Genomic DNA, 20,413 nt, shown 5'->3' on the forward strand with positions numbered 1-20,413 from the left:
TCAACTATTAGTGGAGCATAATCTTTGGGGTAATGTATTTTAACGGAAAATTTCAATCTTAATTTCCATACAATTTTAATTATAACAGGAATTAATAGAAGACTAATATGGAGGACCTTGGAAGTTGATTATCTGCAGCATCACGGTCGTGAGAAACCCTTGCCTTACACCTGTGCAGCATTGATGCAATGGTCCAATATTACCATGAACCAGCCTATGGAAACGCTCTCACTTATTTATGCCCTTCAACTCTGCATTAATAACCCTGCTTGCACCATATGCAATCATCAAACAGTCCAGGACCCACCCTGGAATTGTCTTGGCCTTCTTTCTTTATACAACTCTACTACAAAGAATCTTCAATAATGCTTTAGAAACTCCGACATGTAAATTATTCTAGAAGATGAAGGAAAGAAGAAGACAAGGAATCCAAATCCTACAGAATGTATTCTCATTAGATTTCAGTGAAAGATATTACAACATATGGATATTCAAATCATATATATATATATATATATATATATATATATATATATATATATATATATATATATGAGAGAACGGTTTCTACACACAAGTGTAGATAAGTTATCTACACACTAGCTTAAAATACAGTGGGGGCCCACATTGTTTGGGTTCCAAAAGATTCATTTGATTGGCCCTCACATAGATAGGGTGTGCCCAAAAAATCAGCTTCATAGGATCATCCTAACCCTTCGAACCGTGAAGGCAAAAAATGGACAGATTTGTGAAGGTTTATACACATCCATTTTACCTCCACAAATCGTAGGGTTGGGATGATCCTATGGGGCTGATATTTTGCGGACACCCTATCTATGTGAGGGCCAATCAAATGAATGGTTTGGATCACCCAAACAATATCCCCCCCACTGTGTTTAAGCTAGTGTGTAGATAACTTATCTACACTTGTGTGTAGAAACCGTTATATATATAAGAAAAGGGTTCCTGCGCTCGAGTGTAGGAAACAAGGGTGAGGCCACATTGTTGGGGTGATCCTAAGCATTCATTTGAAACGCCTCATCATGGATGGGGTGTGTACCAAAAATCAGCTTCATTGGATCATCATAGGGTGTCAATTTGTGGGGGTGAAAATGGACAGATACTGTTTGTCCACTAATCTGCCCATTTTTTCACCCCACAAATGGACATCCTAAGATGATCCAATGGAGCTGATTTTTGGTGGACACCCTATCCATGAAAGGGCCTTCCAAATGAATGCTTTGGATCCCGCCAGCAATGTGGGCCCATCCCTGTTTTTGCACTCAACCGCAGATAAGCTTCTCTGCACTCGAGCGAAGAAACCCTTGATTCTCTCTCTCTCTCTCTCTCTCTCTCTCTCTCTCTATATATATATATATATATATATATATATATATATATATATATATATATATATTCAAGTAACACACAAAATTACAAGTATGCCCTATGTGACACAAAGTCTTTAATACTCCCCCCTTTTCATCTTGTCAATGAAGCAGTATGATGCTTTGCAATCAAGCCTTTGGTGAAAACTTTTGTTACTTGGTCCCCACTCGAAACATGCACTATAATGATCTCAACTTTCTATACCTTCAAGTGAAAGTCTAATTCAACGTTCTTGGTCCTCAAATGAAATACTGGGTTTTGTGACATTTTAATGGTACTACGATTTTTTCATTAAAAATCATGGGCATCTATCTTGTGATGAAGTTGCTTAAGTAAATGGTGAATCCATTTAAGCTTTACAGTGTTGGATGTCATGGACATTTATTCTGCCTCAACATTGGATCTGAACATCTGATTTTTGAATTGCTTGCTCAATTTGGATCTGAATGCCTTACTACCATGACACATGTGCCCTGTCTCCACTCATAGAATTAGCCATTTCCCATGGTTCCTCTTATGTATCCACAATACACTCGGTGGCCTATGAATACTTCTAGGATCATGCATATACTGTCAAACCTGATTTTCCGTGTATGTAATATCAGGTTTGGTGAAGGTAAGATCCCGAAGGGCACCTACCATACTGTGATACATGAGTGAAACCCTTATCTTCTCCCCTTCCTTTTAGACATGTTTTCATTGTCTACTTCTGGTATTCACATTGGGATTCACGGTATGCTTAATATTTATTTGCCTTTTCTTTTCAGCTGATCAGGGTGGATGGACTCGTATTGTTGTTGAGAAACCTTTTGGCAAGGATTTGGGCTCTGCAGAAGAACTAAGTACTCAGCTTGGGGAGCTATTTGAGGAACCACAAATTTACCGCATTGACCACTACTTAGGAAAGGAATTGGTCCAGAACTTGGTAATATATGTGGTAGAATTTAATCACTATTTTTCAACCTTGTACTAATCCTTCTTTCCTATTCCCATTGGAATTGGCAGTTGGTTCTCCGTTTTGCAAATCGGTTCTTTCTGCCACTTTGGAACCGCGACAACATTGATAACATACAGGTTAGAGTCTTTCCAGAAAAATATTTTGGACGGTTATATTGTAAATACATTCTATATTAATGAACTCAAATTGTCATCATACTCTATGTTGGTGAGGGTAATTCTTTCTTTCTGACATTAAGGTAAATCATTTCCGTGCATTCTTGGATCAGCATAGCCAGCTACATCTTTTTTCTTTTTATGTTCTCATTCTTTCTCTTAGAAGGAATAGTTGTGTTCATTGTCCATCTAGTTCACCATGTATCCATAAGAGAGTACCACCCCAAAATTTCTCCCTAAGATTGCTCTGCAAAGATTAATTTTAACACAATTCTCTCTGTAACATTATTTAATAAAGATTTTTGTGGCGTTAAGGAATGTCAGTTTCCTGTCTATGATTGTCTTGGTGATAGAGAAGTGTGCTGCTCTGTAACATTATTTTGTAAAGATTTTTGTGGCGTTAAGGAATGTCAGTTTCCTATCTTAAATGTCTTGGTTGTATAGACATATGCTACTGGTGACACTAATCTGGGAAAAATATATTATTTTTTAGCGTTCTCTCTATAGCACGGGTGTGATATTGTTTGCTTATACTTCAATATTTTGGCTTTCTCTAGTGGTTTCCATTCGAAGCTTGTGCTTATGGGCGTTAAGAAAATCTGTACTTGTTCTTTTATAGATTTAATTGCACTCGAAACATATCAATTATTTTGAGTTCCTGACTGAACACCACTATCTACTTAAGTACGGGCTTTTAGTTTAATCATTGAACATTACAAGATTTAGGTTCTCTTTTGCAGATTGTGTTCAGGGAGGACTTTGGTACCGAAGGAAGGGGTGGATATTTTGACGAATATGGGTATGTCATATTCTGCTAATATATAGTCTAGCATTAAAAAACGTAATGGTTTCCTTATTACAATGAGTGCAACTGTGCATGATCTTGAAAATTTCCAAGCCTTCAATTTATTGTGTTCTTCAGATGCATTTGTTTTTGTCACAGATTTCAACAAATTTTTGGTCATTGGATTAAGAAATTGGCATTTACATGTAAATGTAACCATTGCAAATAATCTTATTGCGGTTTTTTTATCGATGTGCTTTTTCGTTTCTATCATAAATTGACTAAAGATGCTTTGATGTTCTTGCAGAATCATCCGGGACATCATTCAAAATCATCTGTTGCAGGTATGACAACTTGATATTCAATTATACATGAAACATCAATCACCTTTAGCTACACTATCTTCACATACAGATAAAGCATATTCATTTGAATTATAATCATTATTGTTAATTGGACACACTAATTATGTAGTTAAGTAAAATCAATTGTGTCATTTGTCTGGAACAGCAATAATATGATAATTAGGTATTGAAAATTTCCACTTCTTTTCTTCAAACAATATCTAAACTGTCCATAGTTAAATATCTTCTTTTTGATCCATGTGTCCTCCTGCATGATTGTTCAATGTTCACTAGTGTTAATGGTTGGATTTGCATGAATACATTGAATCCGAATAACTAGAAAGTTTTATCCCTCAAAGTATTGTCAGAGGAAAGAATATTAATTAATCCCATCCATGACACTAGAATAATTTAAATGGAATATGTGTTATTTACTTGGAGATGGATATCAATTCAATGTCAAAAAAATGGAAATGGATTCTTGCCAGATATGATGACTCTTGGGACGGTGAGATACTGACAGACTTGTGCAGTTAATTCATAGATAAATATGATTTTATTTGAGGGTGGATTTGAAAAAAACACGGAGAATATAGGTTATGCATGTAAAATTAAAAAAAAAGACACAGATATATATATATATATATATATATATATATATATATATATATATATATATATATATGAGTTTAGTGAAGCTACACATACGTGTAGCTAACTTAGCTACACCGACGGCTTAAAATACAGTGGGCCCACATTATTTGGGTGATCCAAACCATTCATTTGATAGGCCCTCACATTGATAGGGTGTGCCCAAAAAATCAGCTCCATAGGATCATCCCAACCCTTCAAACTATGAAGGCAAAAATTGATAGATTTGTGAAGGTTTTTACACGTCCAATTTTGCCTCCACAAATCGTAGGGTTGGGATGATCCTATAGAGCTGATTTTTTGGGCACACTCTATCTATGTGAGGGCCCATCAAATGAATGGTTTGCATCACCCAAACAATGTGGGGCCCACTGTATTTTAAGCCGTTGGTGTACCTAAGTTAGCTACACGTATGTGTAGCTACACTTCTCTCTCTCTCTCTCTCTCTCTCTCTCTCTCTCTATATATATATATATATATATATATATATATATATATATCTGTGGGTGTGTATTATGTTTGTATGCTTGTATTCGTTCAAAAATATTGTTTGTACGCATGCATGTATTACGTAATAGCATTCATTCAAAAAAACTGTTTGTATGCATGTGTGTATCTATTACGCAATACACTGTGATACCAGAAATTAAAGTAATTAACTTTTTATCCATATTGTTGTGTTTGCATGTCGCTTAAATCTCGCTTATACTTAAGAGTGCTAAATTTTCTAGATGGACTTAACAATGTACATGAGTCTTCAATCAATGTGTTTGTGGCAGACCATGATCGAGGGGATTTTCGTTATGCACTTCCATTGAACATCTCTATAATTGCATAATGATTCTTTATCAAAAGTTTTCCTATCAGGCATGACTTCTATTGTTAGAACTAGGCCTATTTTAGAACGCTCTCTAGCATGTGCATTTTGTATGATAAAATGACAAGTTATTATTATTTTTACTATCAAGATGAACTCTAAACCCCTGACATCAACACTACATGCTTGAGGGCATCACCACCGGGACTACAAGTATTCTGTTGTGTGTGTGTGTGTGTGTGTGTGTGTGTGTTGAGGGATGGAGGGGGGTGGCAATACAGACACAAATAACAGGCCCCCTCAACTTGAACCGCAAAGATAAAGAAGGAATAAGTTTCTAAAGGGAATGTGGCATTCATGAATCATTGAAAAGGATTAGCTACGTGCCATTTGGGGAAATGAGGGAGAGAAATTACACCGTGATCAAATTCTGTCAAATGAATGACATTAAAGTGGATCAACCTTAATATATATTATGTTCTCATTAAATTCCATGCCTAATGCAATGCGGATAGTTCTCTTGTTATCATGAGAGAACATGGCGGTGCATATTTTGAGTTTAAGCTTCTGATAGTTTTATTCTTTATCACTACAGGTTCTTTGTTTGGTTGCCATGGAGAAGCCTGTCTCTCTTAAACCTGAGCACATACGGGATGAGAAAGTGAAGGTAATCTTTATTTACTCCCTTCGAAAAAATTTCATTGTCAATTATTTACTTATGTAATCTTTCGCTATCTTGGTTCAATCCTACATAAGGAAGAAGAGATTGAAGAGGATGTTAACCGCAGAATAAGAGCAGGTTCGTTGAAGTGGAAGCATGCTTGAGGAGTTATGTGCGACCATAAAATACCTACCAAGTTGAAGAGAAAGTTTTGTAAGACAGTTGTGAGGCCAGCCATGCTGTACGGCTCAGAATGTTGGGCCACTAAGAAGCAGCATGCACATAAGATGAGTTTAGCAGAGATGCGAAAGCTTAGATGGATGTGCGGCCACATAAGGTTAGATAGAATTAAAAATGAAGACATTCGTAAAAAAGGTGGGGGTGGCACCAATTGAGGAGAAGATGAGAGAGCACCGCTTAAGATGGTTTGGGCATTTCCAACGTAGGCCTTTGGATGCTCCAGTGAGAAGAAGTGTCTCGTACCAAGTTGATGGAGTAAAAAGAGGTAGGGGCAGGCCGAAAACAACTTGGGTAGAAACAGTGAGGAAAGACTTGATGGCTAGGAATATAACAGAGAACATGACCTTGGATAGGAGAGAATAGAAGAAAATGATCCATGTGGACGAACCCAACTAGTGTCAGGATTAGACTAGTCAATTTGAGCCGGATAGATACTTTCACCTTCTTCATGAAATTTTTTTAAAGGATTCATTAGCCGACCCCAACTAGTTTGGGACAAAGGCTTAGTTGAGTTGAGTTGAGTTATTTTACTTCTATAATCTTCTGAGTGTATATTCCTTATCGTTGTCTTAATATTACAAATTTACAAGAATTCAATAATATCTAGTTATTAATGATAGACCCATACCCTTCATCTCATTTACACATGTATCTTATAGCTTCCAATATTGATTCTGTAATCATCTACCCTTTATAATTATTATGTAAATTTTCAGGTTCTTCAATCGGTCCTACCCATAGCAATGGAAGATGTTGTTCTTGGACAATATGAGGGCTACAAAGATGACCAGACAGTTTCAGACAACTCAAATACTCCAACTTTTGCAACTGTAGTTCTCCGAATACATAATGAAAGATGGGAAGGTTTGTCATGAGATCTATGACCTTTTGAAATTGGTTGGCTTAGTCTATGTTTTCAACAGTCAATAGCTTTTTTCAAGGTCATCTTTCCTGGTATTTTTTTATAGAACTTGATGGGAGCTGGTTCTATATTGTTATGTTTGATATTGGCCCTCTCACCATTTTGTATTTCTGACCACATATACATTCTGCTTTTGTATTGACCCACACATCATTTTCTATTTCTAAACACGCATACATTATTCTTTTCCCAATTAGCTCCACTAATTTCACTATTCATTCTTGCCAGGTGTTCCGTTTATACTCAAGGCAGGAAAAGCATTAAATTCAAGGAAAGCGGAAATCCGTGTTCAGTTTAAGGATGTTCCTGGTGACATCTTCAAATGTATGGCCTTGGGCGTTTTCTTACCTTTCCAAGTGGAATAAAACAACTTTAATTTAATTATTTTATGATAGTTTTTTTTTATGTTTTCCTAAATCAACCTTGTCTCTAAGCAACAGTGGCATGATATGAGTAGGTAGCACATAGGCACTTATCACTTTACAAAACAATTTTATGAATGGAGATCACATTGAAGTCAATTGAACAGGCATCCCATTTAGTCTTTTGTTATCATGTGCTTGTGTTGAAAATGTATGTGCTAGTATTACAGGTGCGCCATTGGTACAGCTGTGGACAGATATTCTCTTAAATGTATATGTTAAAGTATAAAAGATAAATAACGCCTTTCTCCAACAGCTTAAGCTTTTGGAGAAGTTGGTAAGTTAACATGGTATCAGAGCCAAAGGTCTCGAGTTCAAACCTCCCAGATAGCAAAAATCCACATGCAATAGTCGGCCCAAAGTGGGACCACATGTGCCACGTGTTTGCCAAGTGGGCCACACGTGCGGGGGAGTGTTAAAGTATAAAAGATAAATAACGCCTTTCTCCAACAGCTTAAGCTTTTGGAGAAGTTGGTAAGTTAACAGTATACATCAGAATGTTGCGCTTTAGGTCACAGCCTGGAAATATGAGACTTATTTTGACTCAAATCTACCTCATTTCTCAAGTCAAATCAGTATAAGTCACCATGTGATAACTGCATAGTAGTGCGTTGCTTTTCAACAAATTTGATAAGCATTGTTTCCCGGGACTTTGTTGCTAGTTTTTTAATTTTTATATGTTTTGGTTTACATGCCAGTGCTTGGTAATTCTTAGAAATTTGATTGGGATTATTACTTTTTAATCATCCCCAGTATGGGGCATATCTGATAACTGATACTTATTTGCATAGGTAAAAAGCAAGGGAGAAATGAATTTGTTATACGTTTACAGCCTTCCGAGGCCATGTACATGAAACTTACGGTATGTGGTTTTGATTTCTGTGATATGTTACTATGAGAATTACCATTAGACCATTTCTTTGGTTTTTATTTTTATATAATTTGGATTTTGTTCATATATTTTTTGGTGTAGTGATAGGGGATACCCCATGCCATCACAAAAAAAAGTGATAGGGCAAAGTGATACCATATAAGTTGCATAATAAAGTTATCTATGATTTTTCTGTCGCATACTCGAATCAGTGGTGAAGGGCAAATACATGTCCAGCTGCTCACATAATTTCACAAACTGGGAATAAAATTCGGAAACTAGTTTATCACCACACTCCAGATTTAAGAGTTCCGAATAGACATCATAGATCCTCGTCAGGTTGTTCACCCCGAAGTAGAGAGTTTCTACCCGTTTCCAAATATCTTTAGAAGAACAAAGATACATCATTGGGCTAGCAGAGGAAGATAATCACTAGAGCGGCAAGCAATCAAGGTATCACAAGGCTCCTGAACTAGAGAGATCCGGCAAGGGCTGACCCAAGGGAAGGGGGTGAAAGCCCAAAGGGGTTTTCGGGTGCGTGGGGGTGGTGCAGCAACTAGAAAACACAAGGGGAGGGGGATGCAACAATCAGAGAACCCCATAAAAGGGGTTGGGGCGGAGGCGGCTTGGTGGTGGAGGAAATGTGAGGCGGCGGCTAGGGCAAGGGAAAATCCAAAAAAAAAGTTGCTTCGCTATGTGTTCACTAGGGTTACCTACAAAGACCAAAATACCCTTGTAACATTTAGTAACTTGTCCCGGGTCTTTAATGCTTGCCTATATTAGCTAGAGGGTTGGTTCATGTTAGATACCTATCTTCCATTAACTTTGGGTGATGTTAGAATTTGTTTCATCTTTGGCATTTTGATTCTCTTTAACTCCTTCACTTCCTTTGGTAGTTTTTTTACCAAGTCCCAGTTACTCGTATTCGAGTAGCTTTTAATTTGCATATTTTGGTACATAGCCTACTTGCTTTTACTTGGAGAGATTGTGAGTTATGGGATCTCATAAGCTGTACCCCGTAAATCATCACGCACACACATCATAAAAAAATCTCTGTAAAGTGATTTAGGAGCTAAATCCGTCCCCTAAAATGAGTATTTGCAAATTCTTTTTGACATGCAATTGCTGCAATTGGTCGTGTGAACTACAACCCTATTGATAAAAATATGATTAGAAATTTAATCTTTCTATTTCCATACCAAAATTAATTTGTATTAAATTTGAACTTATAAATAAGCCCAACATGGATGTACTGGAAAAGTAGATTGTATTTTCCAATTAATGTTGAATTCACTATTCTTCAAGCATAAGCTGGGGATAAGGAAGCAAAAACTGCTATAATCAGCTTTATTTTATACATCTCTTTCCATTTTTTATCATTATTATTCTCTCTGTAGGTCAAGAAGCCTGGACTGGACATGTCAACCATACAAAGTGAACTAGATTTATCTTATGGGCAACGGTACCAAGGTGTTAAAATCCCCGAGGCATATGAGCGGTTAATTCTTGACACGTAAGTATCTCCTGATCTTTTGCCCATTATAATGTGGTGATTTGTTCCATTGTGATATGCAATTCAATTGTTAATTCATTTCTCACCATGCCTCTTAACTTTGTAGAGACCTCTGTTTAACTAGTCTCTAGTAGATACATCTAATTTTCTAACAGGCTGTCTCTTTAAATGTAAACTGGGAGTAAAACAAATTTTACGCCTGTTAGATGACTACATGGTGGAAGAGAAAGAGAGAGATGATGGGAGAACGAGAGACAAAGAAAGCACGAGAGAGTTAAAGACCTCTCCACACAAATACATATATATATATATATATGAGAAAAGTGTAGCTACACATACGTGTAGCTAACTTAGCTACACCAACGGCTTAAAATACAGTGGGCCCCACATTGTTTGGGTGATGCAAACCATTCATTTGATGGGCCCTCACATAGATAGGGTGTGCCCAAAAAATCAGCTCCATAGGATCATCCCAACCCTACGATTTGTAGAGGCAAAATTGGACGTGTAAAAACCTTCACAAATCTATCAATTTTTGCCTTCACAGTTTGAAGGGTTGGGATGATCCTATGGAGCTGATTTTTTGGGCACACCCTATCAATGTGAGGGCCTATCAAATGAATGGTTTGGATCACCCAAATAATGTGGGCCCACTGTACTTTAAGCCGTCGGTGTAGCTAAGTTAGCTACACGTACGTGTAGCTTCACTTAATTCTATATATATATATATATATATATATATATTACACTAACCAAAATACCCTTAATGAAGTGCGTCTAACACTCCCCCTCAAGCCGGAATGTATATATGATACATTCCAAGCTTGTTACAAGCACTCTTTAACCTAGTAGGCCCTAATGGTTTAGTGAACAGATCTGTAAGCTGGTCTGTTGATCGAGTGAACATAGTGCATATTTCGCCTCTCTAAATTCTTTGACGAATAAAATGGCAATCTACCTCAATGTGTTTGGTTTGCTCATGAAAGACTGGGCTATTGACAATATGAATCGCAGATGTGTTATCACAGTTTAACCGTGCTAGTTCTGAAGATGAGAATGCAATCTCAGATAGAGAGGAGCATAACCAAATCAGTTCTTCACTCGTATACGACATAGCCCTGTACTCTGCTTCTGCACTGGATTTGGACACAATGTCTTGCTTCATACTTCTTCAAGATACCATATTACCGCCAACTATACAGTAACCAGTTGTAGATCTCCTGACTGCAAGAGACCTTGCCCAATCTACATCAGTATATCCCTCTACTCTTTCGTGATCATTTTTCTTGAAGTGCAGTCCTTTTCTTGGGGTACCCTTCAAGTATCAGATGATCTGAATTATTGCTTCCCAATGGGTAGTGCGAGGAGAATTCATAAATTGGCTAACAACTCGTACAGAATACATGATATCAGGGTGAGTAACTGTCAAATAAATCAACTTTTCAACAAGTCTCCTATATCGTCCTGGATTGTCTAGCGAGTCTCCCTGATCTTGAAGGAGTTTGACATTAGGATCCATAGGAGTGGATGCAGTTTTTACCCCCATAGAGCCGGTGTCCTCCGATATGTCTAAAGTATACTTTCTCTGTGACAGAGAAAGCCCGTAACGAGAACGTGCTACCTCGATGCCTAGAAAATACCTGAAGAATCCCAAATCTTTAGTGGAAAACTCTTCTTGGAGGAAAGTCTTTAATCTCCGTATACCAGCTTGGTCATTTCCCGTAATCACAATATCATCCACATAAACTATCAAGAAGATATACCCGTGGACTGATAGCTGAAAACAGAGTGATCAACCGCTCACTGTTTCATCTCAAATCGCAAAACTGCATCATTGAACCTCCCAAACCATGCCCTCAGATATTGTTTCAGCCCATAAATTGCTTTTTGAAGGCGACAACAGAGGAACACATCTTCCCCTGGGCAACATACCCAGGAGGTTGCTCCATATATACATACTTAGCCAGATCGCCATGAAGGAAAGCATTCTTCACATCCAACTGATGTAATAGCCAACCACGATTAACAGTATGAGAATACGTACAGAAGGTATCATGGTCACATGTGAGAATGTTTCCTGATAATCGACCCCAAATGTCTGAGTGTATCCCATATGGAAGGTATTTAATAGCAAAGACCCATCGACACCCAACCGGCTGTGCCCCAGATGGAAGAGGAACAAGTTGCCACGTTTAATTTGAATTGAGTGCAGCCATCTCGCCATCCATTGCAGCCCTTCAACCAGGATGGGCAAGAGCATCTGAAATTGTCTTTTGCAGAGAAACAGAAGATATACTAGAAACAATGAACGAAATGAAGGCGATAGATGCTCATAAGAAACAAACTGTGATATTGGATGGGCAGTAGTGTGAGATCGAGTGTGAGAATAAATAGGCGAATTAGACACATGAAGAGGATACCTAATGGAAATGTATCCGACTGAGGATGAGGATCATCGATTGGAGATGATGTCTTGCATGTAGGAAGAACAACTTGTCATGGACCTCGAGTATACACTCTTGGCGCAGATGTTGAAATGTCCGCCGGATTTTCCGTATCATTCATTGTTGAAGGAAATTTTGCACCCATTTACGTCGAAAGAAACAGAGCTATAGTGATTTGTGCCTTTGTGATATGCAATCCTATTGTTACTAAATACTTTTCACATAATGCCTCTAACTTTGTAGAGGCCTCTTTTTAACTAGTCTCTAGTAAATAAAATCTAATTTTCTGAGTTCATGATCTTTCATGTTTTCATACTCATCAAGAACACATACAAGTTAATGGCCAGCCACTATGATTACTAGCTGTATATTAATCGACACAATATAGAATACAGCTATTGGCAGTGTAGTTTTTAGTTCAAGCTAACAGTTAAAACTACTCTGTCCTCTATTTTGCAGAATACGAGGAGATCAGCAGCATTTCGTCCGCAGGGACGAGTTGAAGGTATAAACTCTCTAATTAGTTTGAACTCTCGATGAACAAGGTTGAATCTGAGAATGATGAGTCTTGACATTTTTCTTGTCAGGCGGCATGGGAAATTTTCACTCCTTTGCTACATAGAATTGATGATGGAGAGCAGAAGCCACTTCCATACAGACCAGGCAGTCGAGGTCCGGTCGAAGCAGATGAGCTGCTAGCCAAAGCCGGTTATGTGCAAACACATGGATATATATGGGTACCACCTTCCTTATAGTTTAACTTATATGGCTTTTCTTAGGTATCATCATCTTCTCGCGTTTGTAATTTAGGCTGGGGTTAAGACAGATTTCCATAATACATAGAAAACAATCAAACCTCTCCAGCTTATTTACTCTTTTTGTCTTAATTGATAAATAATGTCACATTGCTATGTATGGCGCGTAAATAATAACCAAACAACAAGTAATTGAATCTGCTTGTGCACAATCCGATGATGATCGGACCAGTCTTCTTATGTGTTCCCGATCATGTGTGTGAAATTGATATTTGCTCTTCCTGTTTCAATCATTGCACGTGACTCCTTACTCTATTTTTTAAATTTGGTCTCATCTTGATGAACGAAAACAACGATGATTTAGTGCGAACATGGCATACATGCTTGGTGATTGGGACTTTTCATATGATGGGCCATCACTGGGTGATCCATTGGGTCCAGGTTTAATGCCGAATGGAGATCTCAGACGCGTGCAGAAAAGAACAGCTTAAATACATCTTAAAAGATGTCTTTTTCATCATGCTTGAGCAGAGAAATTGCTAGTGTAAACTGTAAATCTTCGTTCAGAGTCCAGACTGCTGTGAAACCTGTACAAGTGCTAGGGTGAGAAATACACTACAGATTTATTTCTTGTGCAAACAGAAGCTAGCCATTAAAATTTGCATACTTGCTTTCTTTCAGAAATCAAAGCATGATCCTCCTCATGTTAACATGGAGCTTAGGTGGTACTTTAAAACAATTGTCCAAGAACCTAACATAAATCAATTATTTTGATGATTAGATGGTCAAGGTATATGGTTACTTGACTCCCTTGACTTGGCTGTAAGCCTAATGTGTGCCAATTATTGCATGTATTGTATGCGAGTTGTATTTGACTGTGAAAAAATGCTTCTCTGTGAATAAATTCACATGTTTTTTGGTGGTGATGCAAACTTTTTCTTATGAGGAAAGAAGGGTTGAGGAATTGGGACAGAATGATTGATTGTCTTTATTTCTCAAAACAATACCAAATATTGGGAAGGTGGAGGGAAGTTTCTATCCATACAAATTCTATTATGCTCCCTTTCTTTGGACGTAAAATTTGTTTTACGCCCATTTTTAAGTGAAAATGGGTGTAAAATTTGTTTAACGCTCATTTTAACGAAGAAATGGAGCCTTACTGAAAATTTGCATCCAGGTGCGAACTTCTGACATGAGAAATGGAGGTTATCTGATGCAGGAGCATGTCCTTGATACACATCAGCCCCTACATGGCTCATTAACATAGGTGTGTTTTCCTTTAGATCTCACTAGTTTTAGTTGTCATTATTTGGTTTTTTAGTTCTATCATGACACATCTTCTCTTGAGATAATGAGAATCATAGATTAGAGTGTTGCAATCGACCGCCTGGCCAGCTTCCCAATCCCTTTCGTACACAGGACTGCATCAATCTATCAAGGGTGACATCATCAGAAAATCTAATCTCTTTCTTCGTTCTTTCATTTTATCTCTCTTGTTGAACGCAAGAATCCCACATCAATTTTCGCGCTTGAAGTGATCTCTCACGTCCCCTCGCTTGAAGACACGTTCGGGATTCAATTTCCTGTAAAAATTAAAAAAAAGGAAGAAGAAAATCATATCTTAATAAGCAATCAGATATGATCCAAATCTGAAAACCAGACCAAACTTGTTGATTCTTGCGCATCCAAGATCGGAACTCTGAAGATCATCGAAGAATGATTTTGATTCGACCTGCATCACATGGTATAAGAGCTTAGCTGCAGTAATTTTTTTTTATATATAATTCTTGTAGATCCTGCAAGAAAAAGAACGAAAGATCATATCTCAGATCTAGATCTTCAAAAGGATCAAGAAGACTGCAGAACTACTATGAGTTGTGCATTCCTACTGCAAAGGTTTGATTTTGTGGTGAATGCTTGTTGAAACTTGTTGAATAATGTAAGCGTAGATTAGGCATTACTTATAGTGTAGAGGGTATTATAGTCACTGTACCATGGAGCCCTATTTGGGCCTATATATACATCGTAAACATGAGGAGCTCCCTTTACTGGAGACCAAAGAAGCATGGGTACTCTCACGAGCCCCTGCACCCGTGTAGGGTGCGGGTGTGCCCGGGTGCACCTCGGGTGCGTACCCCTTTTATTTTTTTCAAAGAAGAAAAAAAGTGGGTCGGTGTGCATGTCGGGTGCACTGGGGTGCGCACCCGACACATTTTAAACCTTTTTTTTTTTAAACAAAAACAAAAACGGGGGGTGGGTTTTTAAAATATGGGGATGGTTTAAAAACAATTAAAAAGACCCTTAGGTCTTCCCCCCCCTCAAATCTCCCTCCTCTCTCCCGCAACCGGTTTTTTTGAAAATCACGTACCCACGTACCCGTGCTTCTTAGCTGGAGACTCTCCACCCTCTTCGCTCCACTCCTTCCTCTCTAACCTAATCTTTATTTCTAACATTGTATCAGAGCAAAGATCGTTGGGAGAGGAAGAAGAAGAGCCATCTCCCTCCATGCCATTCTCTCTCTCTCTCTCTCTCTCTCTCTCTCGCCTTTTCGTTTTTTTGGTTTGGGTTTTTCAGCAAACCCTAAAATCTCTCTCGAAAAACCCCTAAAATCTCTCAAACCCTATATTTTCTCTCCCCTAGATTTGCCGTAAATCCTATTCTTTCTCTATCCTCTCGAAAATCTCTCTCTCATTCTGTCTTATGGGAAATCCAATAATGGGTTTCATGCAAATCCTCTTTTTCTGTAAATCCATCTCTCTAAATCTTTCTCGTTGATTCCTTTTTAATTTGGTTTTCCATTTTTTGGAATCCCTCTCTATCAGACCACACCATCTCTAGCATCCCTCAAATCTCTTCCTGTTCTCTCTTTGTCTTTCATACCAAAAGAAGAAGAAGAAAAACCTTTGTTTGCGCTATTTGCACAAATAAGCATCTGTTTGTGCTATTTTGCTTCCCTTTCTTGTTGTACCCTCCCATCCCATCTTGTCGTAAAACACAAACAAAACAAAAAAAACCACGCTCCACCTTTGCCTTGGGTTGCCGTAGACCCTTTACATCTCCATCAACACCCCAATCTCCATCCAAACCTTCTCTATCTCAAGCTCAATCCCCTATCATTTCCTTTCTTTTTCTTTTGAATTCTCCCAAATCCCTTTTGGCGTCCCCAATCCTTAGATTTATAACCCCAAACCCCAAATCTCAACTCCAAATCCCTTTATTCTCTATTTTCTATAATTTTTTTGGCTTGTATGGCCTTTCTCTTCATCTTCAAGATCGAAGGCCCACTCGGTCGACCAAACTCGAAATCGGGAATATTTTTCTCGAGGTGACCTTCTATCCAATGTTGGGCTCGTTGGAAAGCTCGTGAAATGAGGTTTCCAAAAAGCATACCAAATGCGCCAGACTCTCATCAGAAATTCTCCAGAGAACGAAAAACAAGGAGAGAACCTCCCCCACAAAATCTAACTCATATTAAACCAAAAAACATAAGCGTTGACAATGAAAATCTTTAATCCAAATCAAAATTTTACCTCAATTCAATCCTTCTGGTGATGGATCAATCTCCGGAATCTCCTCAGGAACTTCACCACAGGTGCTTAGGGGTTCTCTCTTCAGGAAATAACCTAAGATTAGTATTTATACTTAAGTTTATTGGGATTGGCTAGTGTGCATCGCGGAAGGCATTTCACAAATGGACTGTTGCATGTGAGAGCAGCAACATAGGCTGACTTTTCAACAAATTTTGTCTTTATTAATGAGGTGGCTGCTCTCACATGCAACAGCCCATCTGCGAAATGTCTTCTGTGACGGACGTTAGCAAATCCCTAAGTTTATTAGCCCTCTTACATTATTTTGGCTTTTTATAGGAATACCCTCCACAAAATCGGAAATCACTATTCTGGGTATTTCACCAACGGTCCATTTTATGGGCCACAACGTAAATAGGTTGTGCCCAAAAAATCATTTCCATTGAATGATCCTAGCCCTCCGACATATAGAGAAGCTGCATATTATGGATACCTCTATACGGAGGAGATAGGGGTGTAAACAAGCCAAACCGAGCTTAGCCCAGCTCGGCTCAGCTCGTTAAGCTCAACACCTGAGCTCGAGCTCAGCTCGGTTAGGCTCGCGAGCCTTACCAAGCTCGTTAATGGGCCAATTGGGCCCCAAAATCCTACATATTTGGGTTTTTTTTGACCTATCCTGTACAATCAAATCATTCGAATTAAATAATTACATAACATGTAAGGAATTTAGGGTTATAACTCATATATATATATATATATTTATATATATATATATATAGAGAATAGAGTTCCTAAGGTGTCACCTCATATAGCTTATATGAGGTGGCGCTCACAAAACATAAGGGGCCCACATTTTTGGGGTGATCGAAACCACTCATTTGAAGGCCCTTAGATGGATATGGTGCCTACAAAAAATCAGGTCCATAGGATCATCCTAACCCTTCCATTTATGGAGGTTAAAAATGGGCAGATTTATGGAGGTTTATACCCTTCCATTTCAACCTCCACAAATGGAAGGGTTAGGATGATCCTATGAAGTTGATTTTTTGGGCACACCCTATCTATGTGAGGGCCTATCATATGAATGCTTTGGATCATCCAAACAAAGTGGGCCCCTTATGTTTTTAAGCGTCACCTCATATAAGCTATATGAGGTGACACCTTAGGAACTCTATTCTCATATATATATATATATATATAGAGATAAGTGTTCCTACACGGCCGTGTAGATAAGCTTATCTACTCCTCCCTTAAAAAGTACAGTGGGCCCACTCATTGTGGATGATCCAAAGCATTCATTTGATAGGTCTTATCATAGATAGGGTGTGCCCAAAAAATCAGCACCAAAGGGTCATCCTAGCCCTTCGTTTTGTTGGGCCTTGTAGAAACAGAATGGACGCACTGTGTAAGATGCGTAAGATGCGTCCATTCTGTTTCTACAAGGCCCAACAAAACGAAGGGCTAGGATGACCCTTTGGTGCTGATTTTTTGGGCACACCCTATCTATGATAAGACCTATCAAATGAATGCTTTGGATCATCCACAATGTGTGGGCCCACTGTACTTTTAAAAGGGAGGAGTAGATAAGCTTATCTACACGGCCGTGTAGGAACACTTATCTCATATATATATATATATATATATATATATATATATATATATATATATATATATATATATTTATGGGAAAGGTGTGCGTACTCGGTCGAGTAGATAAGCTTATTTATTCGGTCGGGTTAAAAACAGTGGGGGCCCACATTTTTGGGGTGATCCAAACCATTCATTTGAAAGGCCCTTACCTAGATAGGGTGTCCACAAAAAATCAGGCCCATAGGATCATCCTAACCCATGCAACAGTGGAGGGAAAAATGGGAAAAAAATGGACAAACACAGCTTGTCCACAAATCTGCCCATTTTTCCCTCCACTGTTGGATGGGTTAGGATGATCCTATGGGCTGATTTTTTGTGGACACCCTATCTAGGTAATGGCCTTTCAAATGAATGGTTTGGATCACCCCAAAAATGTGGGCCACCACTGTTTTTAACCCGACCAAGTAGATAAGCTACTCGACCGAGTACGCACACCTTTCCCTATATATATATGAGGAAAATGATTGTGAGCTTGAAGCTCATATAGCTTATATGAGCTTGAGGGCCCAAACACATGTGGGCCCACATTGTTAGGATGATCCAAAGCATTCATTTGAAAGGCCTTTACATAGATAGGGTGTGTATAAAAAATCAGCTCCATAAGAGCATCCTAACCCATCCAAAAGTGGAGGGCAAAATGGACAGACACCGTTTGCCACAAATCTGCCCATTTTTGCCCTCCGCTTTTGGAGTGGTTAGGATGATCCAATGGAGCTGATTTTTTGTACACACCCTATCTATGATGGAGCATTGCAAATGAATGGTTTGGATCACCACAAAAAATGTGGGACCCATGTGTGTGGGCCCTCAAGCTCATATAAGCTATATGAGCTTCAAGCTCACAATCATTTTCCTCTAGATATATGAGAAAACGGTTCCTACACACATGTGTAGATAACTTATCTACACGTGTGTAGGAACCGTTTTCTCTTCTAATAATGCCATCTAGATTTCAAAATGTTCAGTAATAATAAATTTCCACCGACAACAACAGGACTTTGAATTCAACTTAAAATGTGAGATTTTATATGGTATAAGCCCGTTTAGTCCAGTATTTTAAAAAAAAAATTACTGTATGGCCCAAACCATAGGATATTCCAAACCGTCCATTTTATGAGTCATAAATGTAAATAGCTTGTGACTGAAAAATCATTTTCACAAGATGATATCACCTCTCCTCCTAGGGGTGTTAGTTTGGGCTCGGGCTCGGAAGCTCGGCTCGAATCCTTAATGAGTTGAGCCTGAGCTAGTCTAGGCTTAGCTCGTTAAGAATTTAATATATTTAAATATATATATTTTATACACACACACACAAACACACACACACACACACATATATATATATATATATATATATATATATATATATATATATATATATATAGAAAACGGTTCTACACACTATCTACACACACGTGTGGATAAGTTATCTACACACTAGCTTAAAATACAGTGGGGGCCACATTATATGGGTGATCCAAACCATTCATTTTTAAGGCCCTCACATATATAGGGTGTCCACAAAAAATCAGATCCATAGGATCATCCTAACCATTCGAACTGTGGAGGCAAAAATTGGACTAATTTGTGAAGGTTTATAGACATCCATTTTACCTCCACAAATCGTAGGGTTGGGATGATCCTATGGATCTGATTTTTTGTAGACACCCTATCTATGTGATGGCCTTTAAAATGGATGGCTTGGATCACCCAAACAATATGGGCCCCCACTGTATTTTAAGCTAGTGCGTAGAGAACTCTCTACACATATAATCCTTGATAAAACAAAAAGTTAGAAACAATGTGGGCCCCCACTTTATTTTAAGCTAGTGTGTAGGAACCGTTTTCTCTTATTAGAAATGCCTCATCTAGTTGAAAAGCTTAAGTTATCATTAAAATTTAAAAAGATGAAAGCAGCTATTTCTGACTGCTCTCATTGAATCAGTCATAAATATTAGGTTCCCGTTGGTGGTCTTAGCCATCTAACTCCCAAGATGGTCAAACTGTCAAATCCAAGGGTCGTCTTCAGCCCTTCTTTTTTTTCTATACGGGATTCCGTTTCAAAAGTGTTTTCTTGGTGAATTGTAGTTTTCAATTCCAATACTATCAACCATGAAGGTTTTTTGTATATAGAGGCGAAGCTCTTGTAAACAAGAGAACCCATAACACTCTTTTGTTTCTTTGCCCTTTGGACACCAAGATGTTTAGCGTTCATGTCATCTCCATGACCAACGTTAGACCATCATCTCCAACTCCCCTTCACCTTAAGAGCTTCAAGCTCTCCATGATAGACCAGCTCTCTCCTTCAAT

The 20,413-nt window shown here is 38.3% G+C and overlaps 1 protein-coding gene and 1 long non-coding RNA gene across 5 annotated transcripts in view; one reads left to right on the forward strand and one right to left on the reverse strand.

Annotated features, from left to right (window-relative positions):
* The window catches only part of LOC143847097 (glucose-6-phosphate 1-dehydrogenase, cytoplasmic isoform-like), a 29,233-nt gene that overhangs the window by 7,556 nt on the left and 1,264 nt on the right, over positions 1-20,413 (forward strand). The window contains exons 6-18 of one of the 4 annotated variants that reach the window (XM_077355779.1): positions 2,157-2,314; positions 2,395-2,463; positions 3,243-3,301; positions 3,594-3,630; positions 5,694-5,765; positions 6,716-6,863; positions 7,150-7,245; positions 8,135-8,205; positions 9,612-9,727; positions 12,631-12,676; positions 12,759-12,908; positions 14,104-14,193; positions 14,429-14,979. In XM_077355779.1, the coding sequence (XP_077211894.1) occupies positions 2,157-2,314; positions 2,395-2,463; positions 3,243-3,301; positions 3,594-3,630; positions 5,694-5,765; positions 6,716-6,863; positions 7,150-7,245; positions 8,135-8,205; positions 9,612-9,727; positions 12,631-12,676; positions 12,759-12,908; positions 14,104-14,193 (1,112 nt within the window). In that variant the 3' untranslated portion in view covers positions 14,429-14,979. Of the gene's footprint in view, positions 1-2,156; positions 2,315-2,394; positions 2,464-3,242; positions 3,302-3,593; positions 3,631-5,693; positions 5,766-6,715; positions 6,864-7,149; positions 7,246-8,134; positions 8,206-9,611; positions 9,728-12,630; positions 12,677-12,758; positions 13,126-13,367; positions 13,389-14,103; positions 14,194-14,428; positions 14,980-20,413 lie in introns of those variants that run through there. The other 3 variants (XM_077355780.1, XM_077355782.1, XM_077355781.1) reach the window with 3 other exon arrangements.
* On the reverse strand, positions 13,018-16,534 carry LOC143847098 (uncharacterized). Its single transcript, XR_013234939.1, has 2 exons — positions 16,457-16,534; positions 13,018-14,658 (listed from the first exon to the last, which is right to left on the reverse strand). It is a non-coding gene; the product is annotated as an uncharacterized LOC143847098 (long non-coding RNA).

Source organism: Tasmannia lanceolata, unplaced genomic scaffold, assembly GCF_043159265.1.
Source record: "Tasmannia lanceolata isolate RefF3 unplaced genomic scaffold, GAP_Taslan_0.1 ptg000015l, whole genome shotgun sequence".
In the NCBI taxonomy this organism is placed as follows: Eukaryota; Viridiplantae; Streptophyta; class Magnoliopsida; order Canellales; family Winteraceae; genus Tasmannia; species Tasmannia lanceolata.